Below are 26,111 nucleotides of genomic sequence, written 5' to 3' on the forward strand. Positions count from 1 at the left end.
AGTTCAAGATCAGGTAAAATTATCAGTCAAGGGCAATCCAGTCAGTCTGGCAAACAGCTATATAATTTTGTCACCATCACTAGAGCTATGCAGAGAGCAGCAACTGCTAATGCTTTGCTCCATGCTATGCACAGACAAGTAAATACAGAAGTATTTATGCTTGCAGTCTACTGAACAGAAGCAGACAGATGTTACAGAAAAGAAGCCATAGAAATTATTCATTGAAGTCCATCATGAACACGGGGGTTTCAGCTGATGTAATTGGTGCTATATATGCCCCTTGTGGTTAGTAAATAGAGCCTGCGAGTTACAAGGTACACTGATGATACAAATTGTTGTTAAGGATTCTCTAAATGGAGAGAAGCATGCCAACTTTTCTCATTAGGTGGTCATTAGGCTCTTGTTCAAGAAATCATTGCTGGAGCTTCAGTTTCTAGCTGTGGTCTAGTCTTTAATATACTTTCTTTTGAGTAGGATATTGAGAAGGTTGCAGAGGGATTATTTTTGATCTCTGGTTCTCTGGACTGCAGACAATACTACTAATGCTTAGCATTTCTATTGACTTTCTACATGCATAACACTGGAGATATTCAACTGTTAATCTTCACAAAGGCCTTGTGAGGTTGTTGGGTATATATTTTTACACTCAATCTACAGGTGGTGAAATGGAAGCAGAAGAGAGAAATAACTTCTTAACCGACCTGTAGCAAGTCATTGGCATAGTCAGGATTAAAACTCTTGATTGCCTTGAAACCCTCACTGCCTTTCAGATTTCTTTGATACTTTCCATCCTGTCCTTCAGCCTACGTATGGTGCAAAGACTAGCCTGGCCTGGTCTCCCATTGGGAGATATTATTCTCCAGTAGCCTGGTCTGGTTTCCTGATGTTATCTTCCCATATCTTTCAGTTATGGAAATGTCCACACTGAGTATTTTAACTCTGTGTGCAGGAATTTGTTGACTTGTCTGTGATCACACCAGAGTTGCATTATTCTTGTAGTTCAGAGATCCCAGGGGCTGTTATTGGATAATTGGGTATCCATCCCTAGGCTGCACTGTTCAGGACTTCATGAGGATCCACACTATCAGCCATTCAATGTACATGAAGCCTCTGGAGGTGCCATTAGCATACAGATGGCCCAAAGTTCATTTTTTTCAGTGAATATAGACAGAACAGTGTCTTGGCTTTCTCAGTGCTCGAGAAGAAAAGAAGCTAAGGGTGTGTACAGATGTTCACCTCACCCAGTCTACGATCATATGGCTTACCTTCTCTAGTACTGGGAGCTGTGTGGGGACCCCAGTGTAACTTGGGATGGGGAGGGATGGGTACTGGCAAGTCCATGAGGGACTTTGGTGAGTCCAAGCAGGGCTGGCAGGATCAGGGGGTGCTGGTAGGGCCACAGGGTGGGGAGGGTTATCCATCCAGGGCTGTAGAATCAGGAAGCTAAAATAACTCAGTCAGAATTGGTGGGGGTAGGAAGAGCTCAGGTCCTGGTCTAGGGTGAATGCTTGTTCTTTCATAGCCCTGGGGCTGTCCTCCAAACCTGTGCAGACATTTGCTGGTTAACCTGTTCTGGGTCCAAATTAATTAACCTATTCAGGTAAACTGAATTCAGTTGGGCTTATCAATTTTGGCTCACTTTAAACTCCCAACACCTCTGCACAGATGTCTGAACATACCCTAAATAAGAGTAAGGTAAGTGACATTCAGTGCAGAGAAAAGAAAGATGAAACCAGGGAGTTAGGAGGAGTATTTTCAAAGTAAATTGGGGATAGAATCTGTCCCCTGGTTCAAGGAATTTAATTGACCTCTGAAAGTGAGCTCCTACTGCTTCCTCATATGTTGTTGGAATTTCAGGAATCTCAGAGAGAGCTGGAGACACCCTTCTCTTATCTGTGCTGAGCATAATGTTTGCAACTCTTTCCTTTGATGCAGTAATCCATGCCATTGTAAGCTGCAGACTGGATAAATGAAATATGCACTCTACGTGGCATAGTGCTCAGAGTCATCTCAAAAGTTAGAAGAGGTGAAGAAAACAGAAGGCCTGTTCACTCAGTGGTGCAAACTGGCAGGAACATAGCCTACTAATGCTCCACATGCTGTAATAGCTTTCTGTTGACTTCCAGATGAAATTCACAGCTTTCACAGCTTGAGTTCAAGGAGCTGAGGTCCTGCATGACTGGCACTAATGTTCATATATGTATGCAGATTTGAAGGAAAAAATCTAAAATCACTGCAACTTTAATGGTTTTGTGAAACAGGTGATTTTTCAGCCTCAGCTTTAGGAAATCATGAATTTCATTCATCAAGTGGAAACTACTCCAAATATACTAACATTTGGGATTATTTAACATTACTACCCAAAGATTATGTTGAAATAAAACTGGTAACATAAACTGATAAAATTAATTTAGGGTAGTCTTAATTAAGCCTTATAAAATACAACATCTCTTACTTCAGACTGCCTCCATATCTGTACAGATAAAAGACAACAAACTGCCCTAGTGGCACCATTAGGGAACTGAGCATTGACTTCAGAATTTTCTGGCTTTTACTGGTTTATGTCACAACCTCACACAAAAATCCTGACCCTGAAAATTTGGACTAAAAACAACAACAACAATAAATATTCAGTTTTTTAGTCCAAAATATTTTTAGAATTTTGGTTTTTGATTTTTTAGTTGAAAGTTGAAATAGTCTTGGTGGGAGAAGAAATTGCAATGAGGTCTACTGAATTCCCTTGTTTTGTATTCTTAAGAAAAAAGATGGAAAAAACGCATGAAGTTAAATAGTAATGTTTGTGAATCTCAGATAATTTCCAATCATGTTTGGAGGAATACTAGTCTTAACTGTAATAAAAAGTATACCAAAATCCTTCCAGGAACTTCTTGATAGTGAATACATCATTGGACATACCACAGTCTCATCTCCTGCCAGCCCTTCCTTTGCTTGTACCTGTGCAGGCTCTGTCTAGGCATAGCCCCTGACTACCAAGGTTACCGCCTAGCTTTGCAGTGACTGCAGCCTGCATGTCCTTGCCAGGAATAGCCAGGGTGAAGGAGTACTTGCAGTGTGGGAGGCACCTCCTGGTGGATTCTCTTAGGAATCAGGTAAGGGAACTGCAGAAGGAAGTGTATAGGCTTTGTGAACATGAAGCCTTTATCAACATGATGCATAAAGAGATCTCCAGCATCATGGAAGAAGGACAGCCAGAGAAAGCACTGGAAGATACACCTTCTCTGGAAGGTAGAAAATGGCAGCTTTTCACCTCTGGGAACAGACAGCACTCCTCTCCTGGATCTGTGGCTGTCCAGCTGGAGAACAGGTATGAAGACCTTGCACTGGATGAAAAAAAGCCTCATTTAGTGGTAGGGGAGGCTAGGTCTTGCACCTCTAAGCATGAATGTTGTGTGCCTCCTGAGGCTGTGGGGGCATGGTGACTGCCCGCAGGCAGTCGCAGTGGAGGGGTGGAGAGGGGGGCTGGTGAGTGCCGACTGGCAATCACTGACCACTAACAGATGTCGCTGGCAGCATCAGCGGTGGTGTCAGTGGCAAGGGGGAGGGTGGCAAGTAGTGACCACCCACAGCTGCCAATGGCAGCAGTGGTGGTAGCCAATTTCAGGGGGTGCACAGCCAATCTCAGGGGGTCCATGTGCACCCACATGCACCCCCTATGCATTGCCAATGCCCCTAAGGGAGAGAATATTGAGATCAGGCTGTCAAGAAGTGGCAGATGGTGGTAGTTGATGATACCCTCCTGTGGGGAATGGAGCATCTATCTTTCAGCCTGACCTGTTGGCTCAGGAGGTCTGCTGTCTGCCACAATACTGCATCCAAGATGTCACAGAAAAGTTACCCAAATGCATGCAGCCCTCTGACTACTATTCCATGTTGCTCATTCGTGTGGGCACTAATGGTATCACTGGGGTGACCTTAAGCAAATAAAAAGTAACTACATGGCTCTGGGTGCAAGGATGAAGGGCCCAGGGGCCCAGGTCATGTTCCTGTCAATCCTTCCAGTCAAAGGTAAAGGCCTTAAGATCAACACATGGCTATGTAGATGAGGTCGCTAGCTGGGCTTTGATTTCTTCAACCATGCAGTAGCGTTCCAGGAAAAAGGACTGCTGGGAAGAGATGGAGTCCAATTCATGCAGAGGGAGGAAAATGTCTTCATGCTTGCTAAACTAGCAAGGAACTTTAAACTAGATTCACTGGAGGGTGGAGATAAAAACCTAAAGATCCTGAACATCTAGATAAAAACTTAACAAAGGGAAGCAATAGTGGAAACCTTAGAATTGTTCCCAGGGAGTGGATAGGACAGTCAGTTAGACACCTGAAATGTTTATATAATAATGTAAGAAATATGGGGAAGAACCAGCGGTCTTATCACAGAAGTATTATGTAGTTGGGATTACAGAGATGTGGTAGGATAGTTTATGTGACTAGGGTATAGCCATAGATGAGTATAACTTGCATAGGAAAGATAGGGAAGGGAAAAAAGGAGACATTGCCTTATATATAAAGGCAATGTTCAGAAGTGCAGTAGGAAGTGGAAAATAAGCCTGTTGAAAGGCTCTGGGTAGTGGTGAGAGAGGAGAGCAAGAATGGGGATGTCATGGTGAGTGTCTATGACAGCCCTCCAAACCAAGAGGAGGAGGTGGATGACACCTTCTTTAAGCAAGTGATGGAAACTTCCAATTCACAGGAATTGGGTCTTATGGGAGATTTCAATTATTGGGGCATCTGCTGGAAGAGAAACAGAAGTTAATGAGCAGTCCAGAAAGTTCCTGGAGTGTGTTTGGGATAACTTTTTGATTCAGATGGTAGAGATGGTAAGCCAAAGACGGGGGAAGCTCTTTTTAACTTACTGTTCACAATTAGGGAAGAATTAGTTGAGAATGTGAAGGTGGAAGGTAACTTGGGTGACAGTGATCATGAAATAATAGAGTTCAAGATCCTAAGGATATCTTAAGTGCAACAAGTGACTATCTTAGGTACATAATGATCTTTTTAAGGAGCTGAAATTCAAAAGGCAATCTCATACAAAGTGGAAACTTGGTCATGGTACTAGAGAAGAGTATAAGAGTATTGAACAGGCATGCAGGAAGAAAATTCAGAAAGCCAAAGCACAATTTGAGATGCAGCTGGCAAGGAACAAAAAGGCAATAAAAATGGATTCTACAAGTATGTCTAAAGTAAGAGGAAGACCAGAGATTCCATAGGCCACTTATGGAATGGGGAAGGCAATCTGGTCACAGATGATGCACAGAAGGCTGAAGTATTTAGTGCCTTTTTTTTACTTTAGTTTTCACAAATACAGGCACCAGATGAAAAGAGCAGTTGGCAGCAGAGCTAGGGAAGGAGACAAACAGCCTAAAGTAATGGCAGAACAGATTAGGGATTACTTAGTGATGCTAGATGTTTTCAGGTCAGCAAGGCTGGATGAAATGCACCATAAGGTACTGAAGGAATTGACTGAGGTTATTTCAGAGTATTTAACTATTTTTTGGGGAACTTGTGAAGGTCAAGTAATGTCACAAATGACTGGAAAAGGGAAAACACACTGCCCATCCTTAAGGAAGGGAAGAAAGAGGATCTGGGGATGCATAGCTAGTTGGATCATTATTGAATAGTCCTTAGTGGCTAAATGTCTAGTTGGGAGGAGCTTGGGTTCCCTAGGGGCTGTCCTGGGGCCAGTATTGTTCAACATCTTCATTAATTATTTGGATGATGGGATTGAATGGATATTCAGCAAATTTGCAGATGACACTAAGCTGGGTGGAATTGCAGATACTCCAGAGGGCAGGGATAGATTCCAGAATGACTTGGATAGGATGGATAAATGGTCTACAACCAGTCACATAAGATTCAACAAGGACAAGAACAATATCTTCAAACTGCAGCAGGGGAAATTTGGGCTGGAGATTAGTAGGAACTTTCTGACTATGAGGGTGGTCAAGCATGGGAACAAGCTACCTAGAGAAGTTGTGGAATTTCCATCCCTGGAAACTTTCAAAAGCAAGTTAGACAGACACTTGGCTGGGATGGTTTAATCAAGGATGATCCTGCCTTGAGCAGGGGGCTGGACTAGATAACCTCTTGAGGTCTTTTCCAACCCTAGCTTCCTATGATCCTATGATACCATTTAGACATACAGGTAAAAAATCCTTTCTTACACTGGGATCTTAATATCCATAATTTTAAATAATGACATGAACCAAACTCAGTATAGAATGCTATAAAAAAACTCAGATCAATTTTTTCATAGCTGTAGGAACAAATTCATATACAAGGATCTAAAGGTAACAGAATTCATATACAGGGATTTAAAGGTCTTATATTTAATTTATGTGCTTAACTTTATACATGTATGTTGAAAAATGTGGACTTCACTAGCCTGAAACATAAGCAATAGATTAGAATGCAAATAATATGTAATTGGAATGCTTAATTTGTAGATAAAAATGGCCTGCCAGTTGTGTAGTCTGTGACAGAAAATATCTGGGAGCAAGACTGTACTTGAAACGGACAGTATGGATGGTTTGTCAATGAGTGTCTCCCCTGTACCTTGGTTCTGGAGGTAGTTTATTTTCCTCAAGTCTTCTCTTGGAAAAGAAATAACCAAACTCGAGTAACAGACTCCAGGCCTTGCTCAGTCATGTGACCCTGCTGTAAGGCCACGTTACACTCTTTCACAATTGTCACACGCTCGGGCTTTAACAGAATAAAATATAAACTGTTCTTAAGCTTTGAATATGGGAAAATTGGCAGAATCCAGAGGGAATTTGTCAAGACTAAACCTGACCCAATACAAGATCATGTTCAACTGTTTAACTCTGGGTACAATGTTGAATAACATGGTTAAAGAGGAGCCAAACCTGTAGCCCTCATTTACTTTCAACTCTTTCACTGCCCACTGAACTCAGTGAGATGGGATATGCCTAAGCAGGGGATGAAACAAGCTGGCCAGTACCCTGGCCTCATACATATTACAGCTTAGAAACTTGAAAGAGATCCTCATTCCTATTAGACAGAATGGGTGTTGCTACATGAGATACTTAATGTGCAGTAGCCTAGTAACACTGTGCAGTAGCATGCCAGGCAAAAACCATACTAATATGCTACTGTGCAGTACTATTAGGCTCTTCATAAAAAAACATGCAACGTTGCTACTGTGCAGTAACTGCAGTTACTGCATATGTAGTTACTACTTCATTAAGCAAGTACTAAACTAAATGCACAGTATCTACTGCACTTCAATAAATATGCAGTCATGCCCAATATAATTTACAGCAAAGAGTAATGTCATTGTCCTGTCATATGTCATTATTGCATCCCACAATTTTAGAACATATTTTGCCTTGCTAGAAACTTACATGGCCCTTGTTACCTAGCACCTGTGGTCTCACAAGTATTTGTGGATATTAGTCTCAAAACACCACACTGATAGAGAAATATTATTTTTTATGCATGGGACATAAAAACAAAGTTACATGTTGCAGGGTACACAGGAAGACTGTGATATGTCTGAGGTTTTGCACCTAGTCCTCTTGAGTCATCGTCCAGTGTCTTTCCACTAGATATTTCTTTCACTGTATGGTCTGGCACATTGGGCATTTTTACACATGCAGGTGCTGGAGCACTGAGCACTTTGAAAAGTGCCCAGTGCTGTGTCACTTGCAGTTGTAAAAGTGGCAAAATGCACATCAGTGCTGAGAAAATAGCACTAGGGTGCTTCTGAACTAAAACACATCAGAGTTGTTTTGGTTCAAAAGTGCACTGCCACCGTTTTCTGCATGCTGAAGTGCATTTCACCGCTTATACAACTGCACGTGGAGCAAGGAAGTTTGCTTCAACTCGTGTGCAGAGCAGACTCGATTAATCAAGTCTGCTCCAAAGCAGATCTGTAGTGCATCACGGGACAAAAAGTTATATGTATACATGCCCATTAACTCCAACCCTATCATCCATTCTGAGGGCACGTCTACATGTTTATTAATGCACCATAGTTACTGCACATAGAGTTAGTACTTCATTGAGGAAGTACTAACTCTATGTGCAGTAACTACATTTATTGTGCAGTAGTGCTGGTGCACAGGTTTTTGTGATATTTACTATGCAGAAGCTTAATAACACAGTGCAGTAGCTTATTAGCACAGTTTTTGACCAGCACACTACTGTGCAATGTTATTAGGCTACCACACAGTAAGCGCTTTATGTAGACATGCCCTATGATATTCTCTAAAACACTTCTCTTGGCTTGAACAGGATTGAGAGAGAAAGAAAAAACTCATTCTGCTTTCAGCGCTGAATTTCTCAACAGATTCACACAGCAATAGCACTGTGTATAATACAACTGGATAGCCAATCTGTGACTCTCAGGGAGTCCGCTTAGCATGTACTGCCAACTAGAAGTAGGCAATTTCATAACCTCCGACTACACGATGTGTAAAATATTTTTAAGTGTCTGGTTCTCAAGTGTCATGGTTACCTGAAGAGTTATTGTTACAACCTGCGGACACTGTTTTCAGCAGTCTGCTACCTTTCTTCAGTCTATCCATCATTTATGTGGACTTTATTATCTTAGTAGGAAGGTCTTTTAACAAATGGAAATTTTACCATCAACCTCAAGGGTAGCAGGCTTGTGCCCTAAAGGAATACAGTTTATCAAGCCTAGCAGTTTCCAGGGAACTTACACCTAAACAACCAGTAAGTGGAACAAGAAGAAAAGAGAGAGAAAATAATTGGTGGCATTCTTAAAATGTAAGGGACTACATCTTGCCTTCTGCTGAGCTGCTTTTCAAGAGGTTGGAGAAATGGTAGAGCAGAGGAAATTTATTCTATCTTGTGAACAGGCAGGACGCCTTCTTAGCGCAGTGATAAACTGGGAACAATGATAACATTTACGTACCTCATAGGGATATTCTGATGGCTAACCTTTGTAAAGCACCTTGGGATCCTTGAATAAAAGCTGCTATAGAAGGCCATACAGTAATGATAGTATTTTAAAGAAAACTGGTTTATACCAGCCATTTTAGTGAGGCTCTCAGGTAACTTTTGAAATGTAGGCTGCTTACATATTTATCCATCTTATCTAGATTAATAGCTTGGCACATTTAATTTGCTCTGACTGGGGGGTAATAAAAAAAACACAAAATAAAGGCTGAAGTTGATAAAACTCTTATTTTGTTTGCATTTAAATAGCTCAAAAATAGACATTTTATTTGTTTAGTTTGTGGATCTCTGATTCCTGGCTGGAATTTCATCTGATAAAAATCAGCCTGGGGCAAATCCTACTTAGGCACTGACTGGCACGAACAATGCTGCAAAGATGTTTAACTAATCACCTATTTCTCATCTCCTGCAGGTTTTAGAAAATGATAACTCACTTTAGAAACCAACAAATATGGTAGCCACGGGGAGCTGCTTAGCAAAAAAGCAGAGATTCCTTCTTTGATCAAATGTATCAGAAGAACAAAGCTCCCACATAAATTTTCTTTAAAATCTAAACAATAACCATATCAATTGTGATAGTAATCCTGTGTTAAAGCTGAAGACCTGCTATATTGGGACATGTTATACTCCTTCCTGTGTGCTTCCAGTATGTACTGGTAACTTAATGCAGTACCACATACACACCAGTAAAATCTCCCTCTAAGTTACATGACTTTCAGTTTGGAAAATAGCATGCAGGGAAGGAGAATGATGTGTTTCAGGATAGCACTGCTTGGCTCTGTAATTGAGCAGCAGAGATGTACCTAGAGGGATTTATCTGTCTCTCAACATTGGAATCCTGTGCTGCTAGAGTCAATGCTGAACCCACTTTTCAGCAAATGTCTCTAGATAGAAGTCATTTGACAATGCCACATAACATTAAAATATTTAGAGAAAATTACAATCCTAGCTGATAGGTTTATGGCAATGCCTATAGCACTCATCATAATAGTATCTTTGGCCCAGATACTGTTGGTATGACCCATTCTGAGTAGCACTGCTCCACAGTGCTCCTATGAGACATTCAGCAGCTATGTCATTAAAGGAAGGTACAGAACAACAGGAATAAGGATATCAGAATCCAGCTTTGTGTGTTGACATATCGAGGTATGCTTCCTGCTCATCATTTGTCTCTCCCAGCTGTGCCATTTTCAGAATAAGGCCAGATTACGAGAGTCTGTGCCTCTTAGCCCACCTTTGGTGATGCATGAGCCTGAAGTATGCACTACTTCGTCTGTGGAGAAGAACGTGCAGAACTGCACAGTGTGTTTGAAGGCGGCCTTGCTGGGCACAGAAAGTAGAGGCCTGGAAGTGGCCCATGGCGATAGTTAGTACAGCCAAGGAGACAAACTTTCATGACTTCTGAAATCCTTCTGTTCACCACAGTGAGTTTTGTTCAGTTATGAATAACTTCTGATGCTGGATGGCAATAAACTGCTTTGAGTGAGAAAGTATAGGTGTAACCTAACGGGGGACAAAATAAATGTATTTTGAAAGAATGTTGATGCATTTTGCTTGTGCAGAGAAGATGCTGGAGGATGCATCAGTATGAAAGCTTTCTAAGTGGTTTCTCTAAAGAAATAAAACCTGAAACCCTTTTAATAGTAATGCTTTCATTGCTCTGCCTGTGAAACAATGGCAGGGGGGAAGGGGCAAAAACTGCAGCACAACCACCCTTTCCTGCTGCTGCAGGATTTGAAAGAAAAGGGTGATCCCTGGTTGGTTTTTGAATGAAGGGGCATTAGGCAGCCCTCTCCAGGACAGTGGATACTGAATGGTGGGAAGCCATCCCCTGTAGTCTTAAGATGTCTTAGCAATACACCCGTTTTCTGTATTTCCCTGTAAGTCAGCTTTAGGCAGCTCCTCATGCAGTGTGCTGTTTTTTTGTGGGGCACCTACATTGAATAGGGAACCTAGCCATGCAATAAAATGTTCTGGATTCTACCATGGACTGTACACCTACAAGTTAAAGCATTACAAAATGTTCCCTTATAGCACCCCGGTCTCTTTTTTCAATCCACCTTGGGTATTTTTGAAATCCATTTCAATCCCCTTTTCCCTTGCCAGAAGACTATGTCAGCCCTATGTACCAGCCTGGCTATGCTTTCATTATACTTATTACTGTTCATCTATAGAAATAAAAAGCCTCCAAGGGGTACAATATACAGTACCCAGGTGTCTATGAGGACAGCTACATCATGTATGCTCTGTAAATAAAAAATAATAATCTCCTCCACAACTTCTTGAAAAAAACAGCAGCACAAGCTACACTATATATGGATTTAATGAATCATTTAGCTTTATAATAATATATAATCAATCAATAGGGAGTCCATGTCTGTGATTGTTTTATGGTACAAAAACTGGAAAAATTTACTAGTGAAAAAAAGCCCTCCTTAGTAAACATCTTTGGTTTAATAAATTAATTAGCTGGTCATGTCCAGCACCTCTTCCCGTATTACTTTCAGTTTATTAAAATATTGTACATCTCTTTGTGTGAAGGGAGGCCTTATTTGTATAAAAAACACACAAGATCATTTTCAATGGAAAAATATCTTACCTACACTGATGAGTAATTTCTGTATCAAAGGTCTATAAACTCAATGTGCTTTACTATGACAAGACCTCCACTGTAATTGTTCACTGTTTTGGAGGACAAGGAGAATGTGACTTTTGCTAGTATTTCACACATCTCCATTCTAATAGAAAATCAATCAGAAGGAACTTCTTTGAAAAGCTCGCCCTATGGGACTTGATCCAAATCCCACATGCAAGGTTGCTACTGGTAATGATAGCAATGGAAGGTTAACTATCAACTTACTGGGAGCAGGGTTAGGTTGTTGCAGAGAATTCTTTGTATGAAAGCTGTCTTTTTGACCAAAACAAACATGCTTGCAAAAAGATGAATACTGCCACAAGGGCCAAACCTACTTAGAAGCAGTTTAGATCCTGTCACTTCACTTCATATCATGATAATCACTGCTACTGCTCAATTCAAGTGCACAATATAACTAGGGCACCTGTTTTGAACTAGTCTGAACTAGGCACATGGTAAACGTTATATAACTTGACTATAGACAATGGGCCTGATTCTCTCTCATTCAGTCTGCTGTGAATCATTAGTTAACTGATATTTGGAACTGGTGGTAGAAGATAACCAGGCAACATCCAAACACATGTATAAGTTGAATAATAACCTTGACACTCACTGAAGTTCATCCTGCTATCAGATGCCCTCACCCAGGCACCTGAAAACATCAGAGGACAGAATTCGGTAAAAAGAACAAGAAACTGTACCGTTAGATTTACACTTATTTCCTCAGTGATTTCATGGCAACAGGAGCTGTGCTCAAGAACAAAGAGCAGTGTAGGTCCAAGTGTATACACAGTCAGTTAGCCTTGCATCTTACATTTTTACCTAAGGCAACACATAGAAGATTATCTGGGGGAAATACCATAGAGTCAGAGGTAACTTTTTGTCAATTGTAATACAACATAGAAGTTAAGTGGTGAAAGAATGGCCATTGAAGGCAATGACTAACAGCAACAATGTCACATGGGAGACGAAAAAGCTCTCCCAAGGCATCCAGGCCAGGATAGTGTGTTTCAAAACCTGAGTGTCTGCACGCAGGATTTCCATCCAAAGCAGACTTTCTTCCATCCAAACTCCCATCCAGCCTCCATTTAAATAAAGATGCCAACTCCTTTATGGTAAATATTTTGGCCTGGCTGGACTCAGTTTTTCCTACAAAGCACAAAACCCAGTGGACATTAACAGAGTTAAGGTGCTTTTAGCATTCCTGGGCCTGTCCTCCTTTGCAGAGAACAGATGCTAAAATCCACAGCTGTCTTGTTCAAGTATTAAGATTGCTTTTACACTTACTACCAATTGACTGTATCAGCAAAAAGTTACATTTCACATCAGAGAGGGGAGGCATTTGAACACTGCACTACTTCCACACACATGCACAGGCAAGCCAAGGAAATATTATAAATGATACATACAGTACTGGCACTTAACTGCCATGAAGTGTCAGTTTGTATTACCATTTGTTACATCAAGAAGAGCCAGGTACTTCTGACCCTTGGGCCCCATTCTTTTCTTGCCCTAGGATACAAGCCATTCCTTCTGAATTCAAATTGCAGTTACGTGTACATGAAGGAGGAAAAAGATAGCTCTGGGTAACAAAAACCAGACAGTTATATGACATAATTATAATAACAGCAACAATGTAATAAAACTTTGGGACTATGTCCAATCTGTATTACATTGACCACATTTGTTCCCCAGAATGTGAAAATACATGCTATGAACAACAGTTCTGTATTATTAGGGTATACTTGATACTGTGGTACTTACTCAGTGGGAGTTAAGGCGTGTCAGCAAGTGCTCAGCATCTCTCCAGCTTTGCTTAACTGCATTCCCAACAATGGGCTGCCTATAGATGTGCTCGTTCACGTTACAGCCGACTCCATTAATCAAAATTGCTCTGCATTCTCATTAGAACGCTCCGGTGTCGCCTCACTGTCACGTGTACTAAGCCCCCACACATTTCAAAATGGCTGTGGGGACACTTTATCTAAAACCCCATCAAATGAGCTTTAGAGAAAGGATCCTGCAGCCATCTTGAAATGCACAGGGGCTTAATACATGTGATGGTGAGCTGTTTTAATTAGAATGGCTGTCCAGGAACTGCTCTACTTAAAACAGCCCTCCCCTTCCCCTGAACTTATGTATAGGCAGCCCGTGATTCGTCAAGCCTAAGGTGTCAAGAAAGTATCTATGATAACCAGAAGAATGCAAACACTTTTTACTCTTTTACAATTAATATTTCACTGTTTCTTTTCATCAAGGATCTTCATGGTATAGTTTCTGGATAAAAGTATTGAGTTCACTATTATTGTCAGTGCAAAACCCTTTTTCTGTTTCATTACAAAATAGCTGAGCAGCAGTTATACTATTCTTGTGTATGTTTGTGCTATCTGTAAAATACAGGAATGTATGGCTAGGCAAGGCCTGGGATTTTTGAGCAGCCCACAGTTTCTGTGCTGTTCAATACAAAAATATTGTAAATTTTGCGAAGAAGTTGTAATGGCTGAGAATGATATCTTCCTATTAGAGTCAGGAAGCAGATCTGAGATAAGTAACAGACATCATAGCTCAGAGCAATGGTGAAATTTTGTTTTGTCAGTGATTGTTACTCCAGAAATACAAAGTATAGCCTATGGAAAACCAAATGCACAACAGTAGCAGCGACTTTCCTCAGTGGTGGAAAGTCTGGCCAAAAGAATGTGTTGTGATACTATCATATTTAGCTCATTGAGGAATCAAACGGCAACAGCATTCTGTGCCCGGGAGCAGTGGACTCTGGAATGAACTCCTTCAGAGTTTATTGCTTCGCCTTAATTTCATGTGTGGATGCACCCTCTCTGTATAAAAGGATATCACTGAAAAGAAAGAAAGGAAAAACACCTGGTGTGTAGGATGCTGTTGCCTGGTTGGCATAAACGAAACATACATCAGGTGCTTCCCATTCTTCTGAGTTCATTGATATACATATGTTATAATGTGCCACTAGAAGCAGAGGCATTATAATTAACCACTAATTACTGGTTGAACACTACCAGAGTACTGATCTGAAACCCACAAAAATTGAAATCCACTGTCCTGCTCAAGATTCATGCACAACAGAAGAAGCAGCCCATGAATCAACCCAACAGAAGGATTTCATCATCATTAGCAAAGTGAATATGAATATTTTTTCTACAATGAATAGCTGATCTCATTAATGTGAGAGTAGGCAATCCCATAGAGTGCATACCTTGCACCATGAGACTATGTAACAAGGAGATAGATGATATTTCTTTCTGCAATGCAAAGGTGGAGATAGATGGTACAATTGTCCTAATAAATTACATTACCACGATATTAGGCTAATGCCTAATTTAAATAGTATAAGTAGGAGAAGAATCTGGCCCCAAATGCCTTATACTTTAAAGCTGTTATAAAGATGCTAATTTGCAGTGAGTAATTTATCTGAATAAATTCACCTGCTTTCTGTCTAGGAACATATTATAAAATGTTCATATTTGTTCATTACTCAGAATTATTAGTCAATTACTTCAACCTTGGTCTGAAAATTATTCTGCTTATGAATATTAAATAAAATACACAATTTGGATTTCCTACTGCAAGTTATATCCTCTAACTAAATAGCATACCTAGCTTCTCTAGTAAACCCCCTGTGAGTTTCAAACTGCATGTTCAATATTTGCAATCATTTGTGCAATGAGTGAAAATGTAAATCATCCAATCAGAGAATGGAACCAATACAATATGACATGAAAGCAAAACAGTGAAAACTACAAATTTGATAATTTATCAGATGTTTAAAACATATTGAAGCATGCAGAAAAAAATCATCTTTTTGGTGAAAACGTATGCAAGTATTGGGTACACATAGGAAAAGAAAAGAGGGGCAACAATATTTTAATTCAAAATTCACCTTGCATACAAATAAATATTCCTGAGGAAAGTTTTCCTCTCTTCCGTCAGCTTCTATCATATTAATAAATTATATGGATTGGGGTATTTTGAATGGGAGCTCCTGCTAACTTATTTTTTCTATAGCACTAAATGAATTGCTTGATGTTTTCCAGTGGGTGAGTGGCACTGATTTGTTGCTTGAGGATTTATCACTGGGGTAAGGGAGGGAATGAAGTGGAATGAAATGGCTTCAGCAGGAAGACAAGCAGCCTCATACATGTGAAGAAAGACTTAGGAAAACTATGGATACTTCAACAGGCATTTGAGACAGCTTGAAATGAGATTTTGTGTGAGTACCATGATGGGTAGGAATTTGTTTTATATGTTTTGAGATGAAACTTAGAAAACACTGTTGATCACATTCCCTTTATGCAGTTTTTGCTACTTGCTTAGTCTTAAACACTTTCTCTTTTTTTTTTCTTTCTTCCAAGCCTCCCTTCCTTCTTCTTCTGTTATGCTTAACTTACTTGTTCCCCTTTTTTCCAACTGCTGTTCCCTGCCTGACCTGCCAAATGGAAAAAGGCTATTGCTTATTATAACTGACAGACTATTGATAGGCGGTAGATTTGTCCAGAGGAGAGTGATGCTGACTAAAAAGCACTGCGGAATACACCCAGGGCAAATGCTTTACAACTAAAAAATACAGCTGAAAGCAGCTAAAATGTTCTCTAACAAGTTTGCTTAAGCTTTGGTGTAGGGTCTGCAAAAGTCAAGTCATGTAAAATACACGTTCTGGTTTATGCAGTCCAGAATACACACAATGAACTTGCTTTTTTCCCTTGACTGCTGGCTTTTAACTTTAATAAGCCAATTCCTAAATTGGCAGTTCTATCTTCCCATTACCTATTTCTGTCACTATTTTATTTAGTTGTAAATGTTCAAACTTTCTAAACTGGCTGAAATCTAAAGGGGGCAAATTCCAGATTCAGTCACCAAACCAGCTAGCCTGATTATACTGGGGCTACTTCTGTGTCCTGACAATCTTCATCATACAGTTCTAATTAGACTGCTGGTTTCTTTTAGGTTGGACAAAAATGAACCCTAATCTCTTCTCTTTTACATCAGCAAAACCCCAAACCCTGTTGGTACAGCACCTTTGCAAAACAACTGAACTAAGACTCAAATCTGTTATCTTTACATTAATGATGACATTGTTCCTGATACCCTGGAAATAATGCACATAGGCAAATGCCTCCCTTTTCTATTGCCTCTTCTTTAATGCCATTTCTTGCCTACACTTTTCTTATTATGTGCCCATTCCTTTTGTTGTTTACTTTTAGCCCACCTAATTTTTCACATGTACCTGTATCATCAGAACTTGTTGTAATAGTAACTAGATGATCAATTAAGTAACATTCAGGCTAAGACCAAAAGACCTAGTAATTGTATTGTTCCTTAACTTTCTGTGCTACATACAATATACACCTTATGGCTACAGGAATTCAATATTTTTGAATTCTGCAGGTTACTCTTTTGCTTTGAAAAAATTGTCAAATCTACCAAAGGTAAAACACATATTTCTATTCTTTAAGACAATAGAATAAAAATTGGCAAATAGCAAATTTAACACAGATTCAATATCTCCACTTTTATTAAAATATAAAAAAAATGAGGTTCTTCCTGGGTGCATCTGCATGAGATGCTTACTACAGTTGCATAATTGGCTACACGAGTGGTGCTATTAGGCTGCAGTGAACTAGTTAACTCTACTGTAGGATACTACTACACAGCACAAGTACTATTCTACAACAGAGCTATTTACTCCACTGCAATGAATGTGCAGACGGTGGCCTGGGCTGGCTGGGGCATAAGGGTGCTACAATGAGAGCTTGTCTCCCAGCTAGCCCAAACTGTAGCATCATTGTGCCCTGGCCAGCCCCTCTGCCACACAGTAAGCCAGAGGGGAACAGCTCTAGGCTGGCAGGCTAACCCCTGGGACCCTCTGCCAGCTTATGCTGTGCCATCCCGGCTCAATGTGCTGCAATCCTGGGTGCACATGAAGGTGCTTTGCCTGAGAGCAATAAACTCCAGCATAAACTGTACCAGAGTTTATTGCTTCACATAAGTATCATGTATAGATGTGCCCCCTGCGAACTAAAAGTTCTCCTAATTGACTGAATACATCTGGTATAATGTTTCAGTCATTTTCAATTAATTTAATCTTCTAATTTCAGATTGTCCTTGTTACTAGATTGGAAAGTTTGAAGGCACTGCTGAAATGAACAATGCTAGAAGCACAGATGTTAGGGTTTTTTCCCCTTAAATGAGAAAGTGCTTTTAATAAATTAAACACTGGTGCTGATGAAACAAGCAGCTACTTATCTGGAAATGAGCAGCAAGTGTCAATAACCAAAAACAAATAAATGAAAGAGAACCCAAAAAATGTAGGATTGTTACTTATGTTGTGAAAAATAGAGCTGAATTAGGTGAAAAAAAGCTGATGGGACAAGACAGCTGACATTATCTTTTTTTAGATTGACTTACAGTAACTAGTGTTCAACCAGTTTGGTTTTTATATGGCCTTGATAGATATATCAACTACAGCAAATGAATCTGCTTTGCAAATAGAAACCATTACCTTTTGTTGACTGTGAATATGAAATGGAGTTAAAAAAAAGGAACATACCATGTTCACACAGAACACAAAAAGAACTATATCGGGGCATCAGGGAAGGTGGAATACTATAACAACACATATTATTATTGTTATATTATTCCACCCACCTTAATGGAGAACCCTTCGGTGTAGCTACTCCATAGCCTTTCGAATCCAGATTTCCTCCCACTTTCATGGTGTCACAAGGTTTTCGCTGTTCAATGTATTCGTTCATGGTGGACTCCAGGAGGAAGGCAAACTTGCCCTTGGATTTACGGACACGGGCTACTCCCTCAGCTGTTGTCCGGGTGAACACTGATGGCTCTGCAGATTTCATGTAGGTCCACATCTTCTCATATACTGCAATTTTTGATCTCTGGAAAAAATTGAAAAAAAATTAGATACATGCAACAAAGCTGTCAAAGCATCAAGCATGTCACAACTCATAAGAGAAAATGACTTAAATTTTATCCTTCAGGTCACTGATGTTTAGTTAGTTTTACCTTGATATGAGATTTCCTTTAGCTGCTCAGCTTACTTAAAAGAAACAAGAAATAACAATAGTAATATAACAACAAGAATTAATGTAAAGCACCTAGTAGCCTCTGGGAACCTTAATAAAATAATTACAGCCTTTTCCCTGAATTTTCAAAGACCACAGTCAGTTTATATTGTTACAGTTGTATAAAAGGGCATTAAGAAATTTTGTCACTAGTACATGCCCCTAATAAACTAGTTGGGCAAAACAGCTCATCCACAAATACTGGATTGAACCCTGAAGTCTTGCTTAGGTTTCATGCTCTCTTCAAACTCCCTTGAATGTTCTGCTTTAGTAACAGCTGAGTAGGCACTCTGTGATATAACATACAATATATAATATAAGCAATAGATTCAGACAAACAACATTTTTTTAGATTTGCTTTTCAAAATATGGTCTATGCTGTGGGTGACAGAGTTGTGGAGTCAGTGACCCTTATCCTAGAGGGTCTTACATCCTATCATTTCAAGATTTTAATTCCAAGGCCCTAAAATAGAAATGTATAGCACATTATGCAGATCTGTCTCGCCAGTGAGTCTTTTCTTTGGCAATCCCTCACAGTTGAGGATGACTGTCTTATCTGTGTGTCCAAAGATGGCTGTGATGCCTATCCAGGATCACCAGACTCTAATGCAGCGTGGACATGCGTTTCTGTGTGGGGTGGGTAGCGCTGGATTCTTGATTTGGTCTGTGACATGCTGGTTTTGCCACTCCTGCTTTTCCATCTCCTTTTGTTGTTGTTGTTGTGAGGTTTCAATGGACTAAGATCCCCATGGCAGACTCTTCCTCCATTTGGGGAAGTTCTGGGTGATAGAACCTCCCACAAGTTGGTCCCACAAGTTGACATTGTTTTTTTAAGTTGGCCTTAAGGATGTCCCTGAAGCTCCTTCTCTTCCCTCTTGAGCGTATGCCTTGGCTGAGCTGGGAAACTCAACTTGCTTCAGGAGTCTGGAATCAAACATCTAGACAATATGTTGGTCCAATGATATTAAAGTAAGATGATCATTGCCTCAGTACTTGTGGTGTTGCTAATGTTGGTGCATCTATCTTCCCACTGAATTTGGAGGATCTTCCACAGGAAACGTTGATGATATTTCTCCAACAACTTTAGATGTCTCTTGTGTGTTGTCTATGTCTTTGTTCCATACAGCAAGGTGGGGATCATGACTGCTTGATAAACTATAGGCCTGATTTTGGATCTGATGTCACAATGTTTGAACACCTGTTTCTTCAGACATCAAAAGGCTGCACTTGCACATTTCAGGCGATGTTGGATTTCTTTGTCAATGTTAGCATTCTGTGAGGAATGGCTTTTGAGGTACAGGAAATACTCACTGTACTCCAGAGTCTCATTGTGGATCTGGATCACCAGAGCTGAGGACTGTCTATTAGAAGCTTGTTGGTGGAGGACCTTAGTCTTCTTAATGTTAAGTGTCAGTCTTATCTTCTTGTATGCCTCGGTAAAGATGTCGATGATTGCCTGAAGCACACACTACAGCATCATCACTGTACTGGAGTCCAATGATTTAGGTCAGGGTAGTCTTGGTTTTGGCTCAGAGTCAGCTGAGGTTAATCAGCTTACCACCCATTTGGTAGTTTAGCTTTGCTCTGGCAGGAAGCTTGTTGGTGGTCAGACGCAGCATTGTGGCAAAGAATATTGAGAAGACTGTTGGAGTGATAACACAGCCTTGCTTAACTCCCATTTTAACCTCAAAGGCTCTGTCCAGACAAGCATGGATGTGTGCTATGTGGCACCACAGACCCACCTGTCTGTGCACACTGCACATGGGGGGTTTTTTGACTGCAGGAGATCCTAGGGTCAAAAAAACCCATGCTGAAAAAAACAAGGTAGCATACATGGCGGCAGTTTGTGCTCCCCAAAACTGGAGTCTGACCAGCCAGAGCCATGCTCCGGCTGCTGGCTAGACTTTCTGCTGTGGCTGCAGCCCTGGGAGACCCCACGGACCCCAAGTAAGGCTGCTGTGGCCAGCAAAGTTCCTGGCCCCAGCCTCCCCTACCACACCCATAGTAGCCTGCCATGCACCACAGAACGTGTAGCATGAGTGTTCCCCAGAGACAAGTAGCAGTGTCCCTGGAGAAACAAACACCCATCTTGTCTGGATGCAGCCAAAGGGATCTGTGATAGATCCATTACTGAGAACCACTGCTCACATTCTGTCATCGATTGGAAAGTTTGGTGACAAATTCTAGTGGGCATTTGTACTTCAGAAGGATCCCCCACAACATTTTTCAGTTGACACTGAAAAACTTTAATGAGATCAAAGAAGGCCAGGTAGAGAGGCTTATGTTTTTCCCAGCATCTGGAGCTGACATACTGTGAAGCTCATGTCAGTGGTGCTTCTGATGCCCTAAACCCATGCTATAGATTCTGGGAGGAACTCTTCAGCAAGTGGAAGGTGGTGGTTCAGAAGGGTTCTCACAATGATCTTTCTGGGGTGGACAGCAAGGCAATTCTGCAGTCAGACTTGTCTTCTTTCTTGAAGATTGTCACAATCACAGCATCTCTGAGGTTGTCTGGGATTTCTTCATCATTCCAGATCCTTAAGATGAAGGCATGAAGCTGTGATGTGACCTCCTCTCCTTCCTGGTTAAAGATTTCAGTGGGGATTCCATCTGTTCCAGATGCCTTCTTGTTCTTCATCTGCTTGATGGCCTTCCTCACCTCATCAAAGGTTGGAGAGATTCCGAGATCTTCTCTGGATGTTGCGGAATGGAGTTGAAAATAATCTTGTCAGCAACAAAGTCTCAATTCAGAAGGAATTTAAAATGCTCCTAACAGGCATTGATGGCTCCTCTTTCCTTGATCAGGTCTCTTCCATCCTTAGGTTACAAGGGGGTTGGTCTCTGAGTGCTCGTACCAGAGATGGCTTTGGTGGCACTGAAGAAACCATAGATGTCAGCAAGATGTTGAATCTCCTTATCCTTGTCTTTCCATCATTTTTTCTTCATATTGTGGATCCTCATTTGGACCTCTGCCTTGGCTTGTTGGAGATTCTATTTCTTTTCCTTAGATTTGGTATTGTTTTTCAAGGCACAAAAGGCCCTGCACTTGCAATCAATCAACTCTTGGATCCCCTAGTTGTTCTCATCAAACCCGCCTTGATGTTTTCTCATAGGGAATCCAAGTGTCTCTTTACAGGTGCTGCTGGCAGTGGCCTTGAGGGCACCGCATGTGCTGCTGATACTCTCCCTCAGCATAATTACAAATAAGAATGCTCATAAATAGGTTAAAGTGTCACTTGTAAATATTATATCTTGAGAAAGAAAGAAAAAAAAGTGGACTTTTCTTGGTGTTGAGATTGTTGCAAGATTAAAGCTCCACATACTTGCTATTCACATTCAATAGCTCTATCCATTAATAATATGGATGCCTCTAGTCAAACCTAGCAAATGAACAACTCTTAAAACATGGCAGCTGAACCTAATGTTGATGTATTTAGAAGCACCTATGAGCACTCTCCTCTTCAGTGTGGGAGGAGAAAACTCTTTTTAATGAAGGTAGAAGTTTGTCATATTCTTGATCCAGCTCTCATTCAAATCAATAAAAATTTAAACTGAAGCAGAACTATATTTCTGGGCTTGATTCTGAAGGATATTAAGTAGTCCTTAGAAGCACTGAACGGTTTAAGGCACCATTCACATTAAGTACCCAAGCATATGTTTCACCTTAAGTCACTGAGACCTGCATACACACCTAAGGGCATGTTTACACATGTGCTTTGATGTGTAGTGGGGTTACTATTTTACTGCGCAGTAAAGTGTTGTGTTAAAAACCATGCTATTATGCTAATGCACAATAAAATAGGGGACTGCACATTCAGCATCACTTTAAAAGTATGTGCTTGCATTACTGCGCATTAGGGCAGTCTAATACACATTATTTAGTACTGCACATTAACGCACGTATAGATGAGTCCTAAATATTTTTCTGAATAGAGCACTGGTGAAGCAAGTCCTCAAGTCCCACTGACCTCAGCGAGAGCTACGAACACTAAAACACCTTGCGCCTTGTTCTATGGCAGGCAGAGTAGGTGGAATTTAGTAGAATTCACAGGAAAATCTACAATTAGAGATGTGAGGATTTACTTCAATTAAATTGGTTTAAAAAGGTTGGTGCTGAATTTCTGTAGAAAACAAAGCAAAACAAAAACCTCCCTAAAGCCTTTATCTGTACTAATTACTGGATGGCTGTTGTGGTAATTAGAAATTAACTTGGACGTGAACAAGGTATAGGCTGCATAGGAAACATGTAAAAGGGAACATCCTTAGTGTTAGAATATTTGTCAAGATTTGCTAACAAGGAGAATTTAGCCACCACTGTCTACTGGAGATATCATGTGAATCTCTTTGCTGTTTTCACCTTGTACCTATGAAAAAAAGTACTGAGAAGTAAGCAAATCAAATGATCACAATTACCTATAGAGCTAGTCACATTGATAGAACGAGGTCCTGTTCTTTTAACCCTGATTTCAATTGCACTACCATATGGTATGGTAAGTATGGGGTTACTTTACATCATTACTGGAAGTCGAATCTGTTTCTGATTCACTAGTTTCTTTTTCCAATTTTACACTGGTTTAAGCTACCAATTTCAGGTATACCAGCTTAAAATCAAAGAATAGCAGTGATTAATCAGACATCACCTCAAGAACGCTGAATTGTCCCACCTACTTCCACTTCGAATCATTTATGAAGTTTTAACAACCATACTGTAGCTTTTTCATAAAGCCAAAATAAAATAAAGGTTTCTTTGCTTAAAAACTAAAACATGCAATAAACAATAAAAACATTATTTTGTCACAGGAAATCATAATTCAACTGATTAGAAAGGGTAACAATTTTTTTTTAAATCATGCTTTACATTCTTTTTCCAAAAGGCAGAAGACAGGGAACACATAAATGAAAGAAGTCATGCTCTAAACAAGAGTACTCTCTAAAAGAACATCAGCTCCTTAATTCTCAGCTCATTAATTTTGTTAGTGTTACCATTCAATATGTAAATACCAATCTAGAAGGAAAACCAAATAGCAAAACAATACATTTTCTATACTAAAGTATGATCAAAACAGAAGTGATTCAAAATTATCATACTTAATACAACAGTCTGTGTTGCTTTTAATATAGGTCCTATCTCTTCAAGAATAACTGGAATTTGGCTTTCTGTCTTTGAAGCATGTTGCTCTAAAAATGGGGCTTAGTGGTATCCAAAGGAGCTTTAAATTTTACTTTAAAAATATGTTTTTTTTTTTCTTTTGTTGTTCAAACAGCAGTAAGGCATCCTGCAAACCCAGTTAGAGTTTCTGACATATAGATCATAAGTCAGTGAGATGCCAATCATTATTAAACTGTTACCAATAGCAGTAAGTCCCAAAGTGGTAAGAAATGTTCTTTTTTTTCTTACTTGTTATAATGCAGAACTGACCTGAACAATTGGCACGGTCCTTTAGCATTTATGAAGGCTGGAACTAAATGGCTGGAAATAAATTTCTGCATTGTTATGCAACTGATATGAAAATGCTTGCATGGTGCTGGAAACGTGCTATTATTTTCCTTATATTTCCTGCTAAGAATTTTTAGAAATAAATGTGATATCATTAACAATTACGGTACAGTTCCATAGATCACAACTCTTTTGAAGATAAGTCATTGAATACAGTCTAAAACAGAGAGATCCAATTAGCTTAGGCTTATTAAAGCCTTGCAATTAGATGTGCAATCAAATTTCATTTTCTGTGGTTAGTTTTAATGTATTTGCTTTTCTGTTCTAAAATACAGGGAAACTGTGGAGACATAGTTGATTTCCTGTTTTTCTTTTAACTGTAGAAGATTAAAATAAAAGCATGATGGCCACCAGAGAGGGACTCAGAAATACATTTCCTTTTAAGAATGGATCCTGTAATTTACACAAAATACAGACCTCACACAAAATACACTAGTCATCTTTGTAGCCTGATCAGAAGAAAAGACAGAAGTGCTGTGCTTGAGATTGGTTGCTTGTTTTTATATCAAAGGAGCTGTCCTTATTACTTCTAAATATTAGCTTGTTGAAGTGTTATGGAAGCCTGAGAAAAGCAGCCTCCTTTTTTGTTTTCAAATACATCCTGAAGTTTTGTTCACAAGAACAGATTAAATATTGGACATACAAAGGAATGCAAACTGTTCAGACACGTAGTTAATTAATTAAAATGTACGTAAATCTGTTCTATCCTCCGTTACTTATGTTTTTAACTATTTTCACACTGTTAGCTCAGTTAATCAAACTGCTCATTTGTGTGTGTGTGTGTGTGTGTGTGTGTGTGTGTAGGCCAAAATGGTGATAACCAATGGACTGAACCAGAAATCTTCAGAATTAAAAGTATGTCTCCCCATAAAATGAGCTTAAGGGACAGAGTCTACAGACCAAGCACATACTACATAGTGCCCATTAGCTTACACCCTTAGCAAAAGCAACTGAAACTAATTCTCACCATGTGGGTCCTCAGCACTTCAAATCCCAGATGACCGCAGTGGTATAACAGGACAGTGCTGTACCATGGGCAGTGGTGTGGCATGGGTTGGGTGGTGGGGTGGTTGGCTGCCAGTTGCAGTAGCTGTTATTTTTGTGTCCCCTTCTTACCCAAATCTGCCCTTGGAGCTGCTGTCCTGGTTGTACTCCACATAGCTATGCTATTGCAAGACCATACATATCTGATAACCCACACCCTGGCCCACATCAGAGACAGAAAGAGACCTCCAGGTTTTGAAACAAGAGTTTCTATTATTTGAGCTAAAAAGCGAGGCTATGGGTAAAATGACAGTGACCAAACCAAAAACTAACAATAATAAAACATCTGTATAAACTGTTCTAAAATATGTTGATATATTTTTTTCTGTTAAAAAGTCTAACTACCATATAAGAATATTAGGGCCATAGTTATTTTTTAATATTCCTGGAATGATCCTTTCAACAGTTTAAGAAACACATTTATGATTTGTTCAACATGCAGACCTAATTGATAAATTTCCATTTGGAATCAGTGGTCAGGGCTTTTGGGGAATAACTTGTCATCTGATAGCACCCTTTCAATTAAATTTACTGAATAGAAATGAATGTTCCAGTTTCTTATTTCTACTGGAACCATCTTTTCCTGATATACTAAGACCTTGCAATTAGATAACAATCCTGAATTATTTTATCTCAAAAGAAAATAACCAGCAAACAACCTCTAAGTAAAGACTACATGAAAATAGTGAAGTCATGTTCAAATGTTATGTTTTACTGGGAGCTGCTCTCCTGGTAGAAACTAGGGGTGAAGACAGAAGAGCAACTCCCCGACGCAACTCAGAGTACTTTTCAGGAAGCACTATGAGTTGCAATGATCCCTTGGACTCAGCATAAATTCAAGGTTGGGTCCAGCAGTTTGGGACTTCTGCTG

General features: G+C 39.9%; 1 protein-coding gene across 3 annotated transcripts in view; it reads right to left on the minus strand.

Moving 5' to 3' along the window:
- Positions 1 to 26,111, minus strand: part of GRIA4 (glutamate ionotropic receptor AMPA type subunit 4) — a 404,982-nt gene that overhangs the window by 47,758 nt on the left and 331,113 nt on the right. For all 3 annotated transcript variants that reach the window (XM_090030033.1, XM_090030061.1, XM_090030041.1), the window contains exon 13: positions 18,266 to 18,513. In XM_090030033.1, the coding sequence (XP_089886159.1) occupies positions 18,266 to 18,513 (248 nt within the window). The remainder of the gene's footprint in view (positions 1 to 18,265; positions 18,514 to 26,111) is intronic.

The sequence above is a fragment of the Crocodylus siamensis genome, chromosome 1, assembly GCF_052110815.1.
Source record: "Crocodylus siamensis isolate JL-2025a chromosome 1, ASM5211081v1, whole genome shotgun sequence".
NCBI lineage: Eukaryota > Metazoa > Chordata > Crocodylia > Crocodylidae > Crocodylus > Crocodylus siamensis.